General features: G+C 34.3%; 1 protein-coding gene across 8 annotated transcripts in view; it reads right to left on the reverse strand.

Moving 5' to 3' along the window:
• LOC105197572 (chromatin-remodeling ATPase INO80) overlaps positions 1–9,614 on the reverse strand; it is a 53,865-nt gene extending 44,251 nt beyond the window's left edge. For 4 of the 8 annotated variants that reach the window (XR_003269309.2, XR_003269308.2, XR_005576428.1 and 1 more), the window contains exons 1-22: positions 7,340–7,473; positions 7,155–7,234; positions 6,867–7,078; positions 6,609–6,782; positions 6,245–6,538; positions 5,992–6,150; positions 5,738–5,907; positions 5,377–5,593; positions 5,209–5,296; positions 4,823–5,114; positions 4,532–4,734; positions 4,315–4,455; positions 4,126–4,247; positions 3,681–3,970; positions 3,314–3,590; positions 3,078–3,230; positions 2,758–3,001; positions 2,259–2,386; positions 2,094–2,188; positions 1,185–1,257; positions 320–478; positions 135–237 (exon numbers count right to left, since the gene is read on the reverse strand). Coding sequence is in view for 5 of the 8 variants with exons in the window: in XM_039457892.1 (XP_039313826.1) it covers positions 135–237; positions 320–478; positions 1,185–1,257; positions 2,094–2,188; positions 2,259–2,386; positions 2,758–3,001; positions 3,078–3,230; positions 3,314–3,590; positions 3,681–3,970; positions 4,126–4,247; positions 4,315–4,455; positions 4,532–4,734; positions 4,823–5,114; positions 5,209–5,296; positions 5,377–5,593; positions 5,738–5,907; positions 5,992–6,150; positions 6,245–6,538; positions 6,609–6,782; positions 6,867–7,078; positions 7,155–7,234; positions 7,340–7,473 (3,808 nt within the window). In the remaining 3 variants the exon portion in view is untranslated. Of the gene's footprint in view, positions 1–134; positions 238–319; positions 479–1,184; positions 1,258–2,093; positions 2,189–2,258; positions 2,387–2,757; positions 3,002–3,077; positions 3,231–3,313; positions 3,591–3,680; positions 3,971–4,125; positions 4,248–4,314; positions 4,456–4,531; positions 4,735–4,822; positions 5,115–5,208; positions 5,297–5,376; positions 5,594–5,737; positions 5,908–5,991; positions 6,151–6,244; positions 6,539–6,608; positions 6,783–6,866; positions 7,079–7,154; positions 7,235–7,339; positions 7,500–7,644; positions 7,815–8,077; positions 8,359–9,027; positions 9,158–9,482 lie in introns of those variants that run through there. The other 4 variants (XM_026139627.2, XM_026139628.2, XM_011164013.3 and 1 more) reach the window with 4 other exon arrangements.
• Between the last annotated feature and the right edge of the window lie 11 nt (positions 9,615–9,625).

Consider the following 9,625-nt stretch of genomic DNA (forward strand, 5'->3'; position numbering starts at 1 on the left):
CAGTATAAAGAGAAAGTACTTCTCAATATAGCGTATATACGTATTGTTCGATTAATTTCAAATAAACTTTAATTTGATAAAATCACAATTACCAAATAAAAATAATACAAAGTAATAACTGATAAGATACTTACATTTCGCTTCGATTTCCTCATCGTCCAATAGCAGCGATACGACTTCTTTGGGTTTCAAAGTATCGGGTTTGAAATTTCCACCGCTTATGACCATACGTTGAATCTGCAATGAAAATAATCTCTCTCTTTGCATGTTGTTTATTTAAACCTTATCATCAAAACACAGTGATTTGACGAAAACGAACCTCGCTCTTTTCGCGGGCTCTCTGCAAAATTCGTTCTTCGATGGTTCCTTTACATATTAATCGGTAGACCGTGACTTGCTTGGTTTGCCCCAGTCTGTGGGCGCGATCCATAGCTTGTTGGTCTACAGTAGGGTTCCAATCACTATCATAAAATATCACCTGCAAATAGGCACTGTTAATTGCAGTTGCATCGTTCATAAAAAAACTATAATACATAATGTCAATGCATGAATTGTCGCGATATGCAAAACAAAAATTAATCACTTTTTTCTAACATATAATACCCACGTAAATTATTTTAAACGATGTAATGCGAAGTTACCATAACATACTCAACATATAGAAAATAAGTTATAGTTGATAAATTTTTTTCTTACATAAATGTGTAATCGTACAATAATATGTGCATGCTTTGATTTCACAAGTTTATGTTTAAGATAAATTTATAGACATTCTATCAAATATGTGTAATCGTCACAATACACGCAATTTGTCGCGATACTACTGTCGATAACGTATATTGAACCAAGCATATAATGTCGCGAAAGAAATAACAGATTTGTTAAATCGATGATAGAAGATTGGACATCTTATAGGCAATCTCGTGATATCTTTATGCACGAAAGAGAGTATGCAGTCTACAGTATAGACATTTTTCATAAGCTTCTTTTAATATATAGAAAATGTATTTTATTATTTACAGCATGCACAAAATTCATAGTAAATGTATAATATTAATTGTATATCAATTTTAAGATCTATAATTCATAGATTTATGTTCATATATGATCCGAGAGAATAGAAACAAAAAATCAAGGTGACGAGTAAGCAAATATACATATAAAGCAAGGATAGAATTACTAACCGTATCTGCCGCGGTAAGATTGATTCCCAGGCCGCCAGCTCTAGTACTGAGCAGAAAGACGAATATGTCCGCCCTGAAACACGAAACAATCCCACAGATTTAACCAAGCCGAGGAATAAAAACATTGACCCATTTGTATGTAAATTAATTTGAGATCTCGATGTCTTTAAAGGATTTCTAGGATAAAATCCTCCTCGACATAAGCACGATAATGGTTTAAGCCGTATTCTTTCATTCTTTTTGTCTTCCATCTTGCTTTATCTGTTTTTAAGCATATAGAATTAAAATATGATGTACATAAAATTATAGCGTTGCTTTCAAAAAATTATACAAAAAAAAAAGTAATATCTAACATTTTTTTCTACGATATAAATTTTCTATGATATAAAAATATGATTATTAAAAATTCAAGTGACACTTTGGAACAGAAATTATAATAATCAGTATGCACTGCCTACTAATAACCCACTAGTTAGAGCTTCTGCTCAGTGGTTGTCGAGCATTCGAAAACTTGCAGCTGTCTACACAATAGGGACGATGTGGCAATTAATTCGTGTTAGTTATGCCCGGCTGAATTATACAAGACATGCGATCTCAGGATCGCGCTTTAAGTATGCAACTATATACTGTCATAGAAAGATATTCTAATTAGCGTGGCACAACTGTTATTAGCAACGTATTTTTTATTATCAATAAACAACTGAGATCTCAAATATTGAAATCTCAAACAATTAAAATTATAATATTCGTCTGTATTACTGAAAAAATCAAATTTCTTATCAAATTCATAATTATATTAAACGAAAAAATAAATATTTTATACATAAGAATATATTATACATATAATACATATAATAAATAAATGAACAAGATTATTGCAATAAATTATAAATAAAACAAAGCAATTACCTCTTTTGAAAATCTGCCACCATGTCTCGACGGTCTGAGATTTTTGATGAACCATCTAACCTCATAAAAGTGTGCTTTCTATGATACATATATTCCTACAAGAAATAAACTTCCCATAATAAAGCGATTATCTGTTTCCAAATGCAGCAGATAAGTGAAACGCACCTCTAGCAAGTCGATCATTTTTGTCATCTGAGAATAGATCAGCACTCTGTGTCCTTGTTCTTTCAGACGCCGTAAAAGATTGTCTAGTACAGAAAGCTTGCCAGCGTCTGTCACTAACGTTTGTTTATCTAAAATGATTTAAGATCTATATTAATTAATCGCAAATAATCATACTATTGTTATCAATACATGTTTGATTAATATAATCTTGAATATAGGGTAGCTTTTGTGTGAAAACAGTCGATTCATACTTAGTGAATCCCAAGTTTGATCCCGATTGTCACCTTACATATATTTTCTTTTTTCCTAAAGCTATGTCAAGCCTAGATCTAGAACTACATTAAACCTAAGGAAAACAAAACTTTTAAAAAGTTTCATAAGATGTGATAAACACTGGGCTCATATTTTAGGGAGGATCATAGAGGAACTCTCGATCTGACGTTTACAGATTGATATAATCCTACCCACTTTCACTTAGTAGTAGTAATCTTGAATGTACCTGGTATAATAATATGTGACCATCCATTAATAGGAGCACATGCGGATAATCCACCCTGAGGCTGATAGCAAAACGTTGACATGGTTTGGCCAGCACGAATGCCTGATTTTTCTTCAGAAAGTGCTCGTTCGCAACCGAGCCAAAGTAATCTTTGACCAAATGGACCACCACATTCCTCGTGCCTCTTCCAAGCACATGCCGCAGAACTATTACTAACGTATAATTTTCGCGGACTAGCTTGAACCTGCAATTAAAGAGTATAGATTGAATACACCGTTCCTTATTTCTGTATCTGTTACCTGAGTAAAAATTGTATTGACCTTAGGATTATTATCGCAAACAAAGGCAGGGATCGATGTTTGTTGACAATATCGCATTATAGATTGCCGCGGATGATGAGGATGTTCAGGAAGAAGAGCTAACTTCGAATCTTCCATTTGATCCATTTTGCCAGAAGGTAATATTCTTTGTAACTAAATATTAAGACACATTACATCATATTCTGCAAAATTTTGGAATTGGTACGTATATATTATATAATATAAAATGTAATTACTTTTAATTGCTGATTAGCTTTTTTACTACGTAATATTCTGTGGGTAACAGTTTCCGGCATCGAATGTATCGTGTGATTGGTATGCGTGTAGAAAGCCTCGCCATCGATTATCTTGCTAGTAAAAAATAAATCTTGTAACGTTGACGACAAAGCATCAAATTTTCTGGTTAAATAAAACATTTGGTTTGTAGGCGTTCTCGATCTGTTATCAACGTGCCAATTTTCCCAATATTGTATCATTCTTAATCTTCTCTCCATGAACGTTATGAGACATAATCTACACATATAAAAGATTAGAATTATTTACAAAAAATTAAAATAAAAAATAAATTTAATCAATTATTTTTTAACGTATTTCTTTACATACTTGAATAAAGTACCAGCGATGAACATTTTGTTTATTTCCATCGGAGATAGATTAATAAATCTACTAAATGAAAATGTATTTTCATACAAATCGTTGCAGTGAAGAGAACGATGAATATATTCTGCAGCAAATATAAACAACCTATTATACAACAGATGATCTTTGGATGGCAATGCTAGATGCAAAAGTCCTTCATTATATAGTAAAGCAGGCATATTATAAAATTCTGTATTCATAAAAAATGGTGATTTAGCGTCTCTACGTTCGAAGAGTTCTGGATGATTGCAGACCTGTAATTAATAAATATATATATTTAAAAACTGGATGTAAATTGTCTTTAAAAAACATCAAAATTATAAACTATAATAATTATAATAAATTTATTACTATAAGATTATGAATTATGTTAAGAATTTTAATAGAAATAGAATGCATATAACAATACCTTTCGGAACTGCATGACTAGATTCATTAGATTGGAAGTAAAGTTTTTATCGTTAGTCGCAGTGTCTCCTCCACCCACTGTATAATGCAGCAAATCCTCTATTCGAATTTTTTTCTTTAATGCTACAAACAAAACAGATGCATCAAGTGTTCTAAACATCTGGTATCCGTGAAAATAAAATCAAGATACCTGAGTAAAGCAATTTTTGACGAGTCGTAAGTGGACAATATACCATTACTTCAATCTTATCGGATAATTCATTTTCTACATCTTTTTTTATTCTTCGCAACATAAAAGGTTTTAAGATCATATGGAGTCTCGATAAATGTTCTGTAATATAAAATTTACATTTTGCAATTAATAATCTAATCTTTGTAACCATTTGATATCGTAATTAGTTACTCACTTTCGTCTATTCCCGTTTTATTCTCTGCGTGACTTTCAATATCTTTGGAAAACCACTCATTAAATTCATCATGCGAATCAAACAATGTAGGCATAATGAAATGTAATAACGCCCATAATTCTGCCATACTATTTTGTATAGGAGTACCACTGAGTAATAATCTATTACGGCAACTAAACCCCAGTAACAATTTCCATCTCATACTGTTAAAACAATTAATAAATTTATAAATTAGAGAAGGTTATTATGCAATAGTTATGCAATAATAAAACCAAATATAAAATAACATACCTGCTTGTGCTCTTTATAGCTTGTGCTTCGTCCAAGATCATATACTGCCATTTTATTCTATTAAAATATTTATAATCCGTAATTACTAATTGATAACTTGTTATTACTACATGGAAAGAAGCTTCTTTTGTGTGCAAATCTTTAGTATCCCAAAATTGTCTGAGTATCTTGCGTTCTTGAGGATTACCCCAGTATGGAACTACTTTGAATACTGGTACAAATCTCGCCATTTCCTGCTGCCAGTTATGTAATGTCGAAGCTGGTGATATAATCAAGAATGGTCCCCAAACAGCTAAAATTAATTATCAAGTTATATCTTACTAAAATTTTAACAATGAGCATATAAAATATTAAATAATAATAAAAAATTTAGTTACTATGCTTACAATATCTTTCAGCAACGTGACATAAAAATGCTATGGATTGTACAGTTTTTCCCAAACCCATCTCATCAGCCAGTATTCCACTAATTCCCTGAAAACAATTTAAGATATCATTTATGTAACAAAGATATTTGAAAATCTTAATAATATATTGTATACATATTTACAAACCTGATCGTACAAATTTGCCAACCAATTCATTCCTTTTAATTGATAACCTTTCAGATTTCCCTTAAAAATTGAAGGTTGTGGATGCTCTAAATTTTCAGGTGTATCACTGAGACGTAACTCTTGAGATGCAGCAGCTGTGTCAAATTGCTTGGTCCTAGCCTTCTCATTGTTAAATGCTTCAGTAGCATTTTTCTTTGCTTTATGTTTCATGATATCACTATACATTTAATAAACATACTCAGTTAAAATATAAGATCCATGATTTATTATTAAAACTGGCTTTTGTCAATTACATGCAATAGTTACAAAAGTAATTAACTACAGAATACATGTAAAAATAATATATATTTAATTCAAGTACCTATCATAATCGTCGATGCCAATAAGTCTGGGATTCTTTTCTTCATCTAACTGATTCAAGATTCTCAATTGTTCCTCTGCTGATGATTTATCTATTTTTCGTGACATGAAATGAGCATACAATTCTGTTTGAGTAATAAGGAAATTTAATTTCCTTTGCTGACGTTTTGCCTGAAATAGAACAATATAAAAATGTTTGAAAAAAACAGAAGTAAAAAAATAACTTTTTATGCAATTTAATATCTGTTTTCTTACTTCAATAAGTTCTACATCCATTTTACGTTGTTCTTCAGCTTCTTTTTCTAATCTTCTTCTAGTTTCTCGTTCGACTCGATCGTAACGCTTCCAATAAGACTGCATTTCTCTTGTCAAACGTTTTGACCGCCAAATAGTCTCTTTCATATTTTTCTGCGACTGAATTATAGAAATAAAGATAAATAACATGTATGTATAATTATAATTTAAACTTATCTCAAATACATAACTCAAGTATTAAATTTATACTCACTTGCATGGCTTTTTGTCTCCAATATTTTATACAATGTTGTGCTACTTTCTTACAACTTATTAGCATTTCCTTATGATTATTGGTTTTGGCCCTTTGTACTTTTCCTAGTTCCTTTTTAGACATCATCACCCATATTTTTCTTCTTCTCATCGTCATCACTTCAACACTCTTGGTATTGTGCTTTTTTCTGCCTCTACCTCGAGGTTGGTGGCGCATGATAGCTTCTAATTCAGATTCATCTAACTCTTCTTCCCTAGGAATTGATTTATCCCATTCTCCTGGAAATTCTCCTTTCTAAAAATGTAATATTTGTATAGAAAAAAATCGTAAAACCAATTGGTAATATAAAATTTAAAATACATACATGATATTCCTCAGATGTGCAATGACGATTAACTTTTTCTTTCTTAATTTTCATAATTTTTTTATCTGGCTTTTTTTCTTTCTTCTTTTTATTTCCTACAATCAACTTTTGATGCTCTAAAAATCTATCATAATTCGACAATAAACCCGCACTGTAATATTGATATTGTATATTCTGAAAATAATATTTTTTATATAATATCCTAAATTGTTAAATATTTGCATTTTTTTGTCAATGTTCAATTATCAATGTTCTTACTTCTGGTTTCTGATAAAAACGACCTTGATATTTTTTTCGTAATATATGAAACTTTAGCATCTCTTGAAAATCTTCTTCTGTGATTTGACTATCGGTATCGGAGCCTGATGCAGAACTATCAGAGGAGTCACTTAAGAGAATATCTTGTAACCAGCGTCTTTCTTCTCCTACAGTAGACATGTTGAATAGCCTCAACTTATTGATTCTTGCTTCTAAAAAAAAAAATAGATATAAGAAAATATAGATCAAATTATTTTAATGAGATCAAATTTAGTAATTTATATCAACCTTCTTTTCGAGTGGGTACATTATCGAGATAAGCATCTGAACCATCAGAAGATTCCGACGAGACAGACTTGTCATCTTCACTGAAAAGCAAAAACAGAATATTTATAGTAATACATGAATATTGTTAATGTATTATAAAGTGTGATAGCAAAAAGATATTTAACAAATGATAAATATATTTGTACCTAGTTTGTTCTTGAAAGAGATCATTGATTTGCTTTAGGAAAGGCTGTACATTCAAGCTGCGTTCCAATCTCTGCAAATGCAAAGGCGCAGCCATCTCAGCTTCTAACTTCATCTTGTTTGCTCTATCGGACATTACCCGTCTATGAGAAACCTAACAATCTGCAAACATACAATGAATACAATAATGAAATGTTTGTCATTTAAAGAATGAAGCATTTAATTTCTATAAAACTACATAAAAGTCTTCAGTCACATGCAAAGATAGTTCTTTGAGCAATGCTCGATGCAACCAAAAATACTTAACTGATTTACTAAGATAATGAATATATATAATAAGAAAATGTGCATGTTTTAGCAATGTAACGCAAGTTCTCTACTCCAAAATATATAAACCCAATGAAAATGAATTGAAAAGCATCGCAGGCAGTAACGAAAGTAACGGAAATGCGCGTCACACGAGGGTACGAGGGATATCGACGCAATCTACCGGGGCGGAAAAAGGAAAACGTGCACGTTCCCGATAGCAAACCACGGAGAACGCTTCCCAGCTAGGCTGTCGCTGTGCTTCGAGGAGTTCTCGTGTTTCTAGCGGCGGACAACGCATATTACGGGCGTGGAACTGGCATGCGGGATCGTGCGCGGCTAATTTTATTATATAAGGCGAGTGACACGTCGGTATTGGGAGCTGGTGCGGTTATAATTCGGCTAAATATCTCGCCAACGGCTTTTGCTTTCACCTTATGTTTTGGTTATACGGCGGTTCCGCTTATTTCTCACGCGTAACCGAACCTACTACCGGAGTGCGATTTCCTCTGTTCACAGCGAAATCAGATACATCGGTCGGAGGGGAATACATGGTAGAAGGAAGCCTAGAGAACGCAGACATTTGGCGTGCCATTAAAGCGGGGCAGGGATAGGGCATATTGCTCGCCACCATTTTTGTTTTCAGTAGGTGGCGCTGGCCGCGCCTGTGCGCGCAGCTCCGCTGGTGGATCTCGCTTCTCGCTTCTCTCCATTCTCTCCTCTCGCGGTATCTACCTGCGCACGTATACAATTTTGAATTACGGCCCAGATCTCGATCCTTTTTCTAGTATATGCCGCAACGATTATCTCACGCGGCTCCAAGATTCTCGCGCTACCTCGAAAACGCGCGACTTTAGAAAAACTTTTACGAGGAAGCGAGAAACACTAGTTATGCGATTTCGACAAACTCGATTTTCGAGACCGGCGATACGGAGAGGATAGACTTTACGCAACGTTTTCCTTATCAAAATCAAATACAATTAAGAATTATTCGTCTCGTTCGTGCAATCGAATCTTTATCGAGCACATTATTTTTCAGCCTCTAAATGTGCGACTTTCGTAAAACATAAATTAATATACGTATGTAATATTCGTATAGAGATCAATTACGCGGATTAATGTATATTTTTATATATATGTGAAGTTTACATGTATAAATTTTAATATGTATATTTTCATACATACATACGTAAAATTTTAAGATAAGCGCAAAGACGCAATGACGCAACAAAATCTTGTTTGCAGAAATGATGGATGAGGCATTTTTCTGTAGACAGATAAACTAATGAGTTTACATCGAATCTATTAATAGAACAGGGATGCGCGTATCGCATTTGTTCGGCATTTGCTTCCGGTACGGTTTACAATTCCGCGAGATTCATACCTCGAGATAATTTGGGAGGGCCATCGGATCCTTTCCCGCGCATCTTCCAGGAAAGCCGTTACTTCGGCCGAGTGTGGCCGAGTGGCCGCGTTCCCGAGAAATTCGTCAGTTCGCCACCTTCGAATGACACGACTACGCTAGTCACGCTTCCGTTTGTGCGCGCGCGACGCGCGTCCTAGCCTCGAACCCGCATCGGAAGTGGCCGCGTTTGACCGCTGAAATAACCTACTTTGTTGATAAACATCGTTAAGTCGTTTCGACGGTGTCCCGAAATGTTCTTGAGGACTCTTCGATTTTATCAAGTCGAATCACGTCCGTCGATCGAGCGGATAAATTCACGTTAAAAGCGAACGGTCGTCGGACGCGACGGAGTGGGGGGGGGAGGTGGGAGAAGCTCGTTCGACGAAACAATTACGTTTCCCTTCTTCCAATGATTTTGCGGAACGTATACTTGCACGCATTCTCGTAGCACACGCCGCATTTCCGTGTTCCGGTAAGAACAGGTGAGAAAGCTTCGTCCGTCGGGACGCCGACGCCAGACGAATTCTTTCCTCCTGCCGTCGTGCCGCTGGTGGGGGAAAGGTGGCGCCGCCGGCGT

Source organism: Solenopsis invicta, chromosome 15 (genome assembly GCF_016802725.1).
Source record: "Solenopsis invicta isolate M01_SB chromosome 15, UNIL_Sinv_3.0, whole genome shotgun sequence".
NCBI classification, from domain to species: domain Eukaryota; kingdom Metazoa; phylum Arthropoda; class Insecta; order Hymenoptera; family Formicidae; genus Solenopsis; species Solenopsis invicta.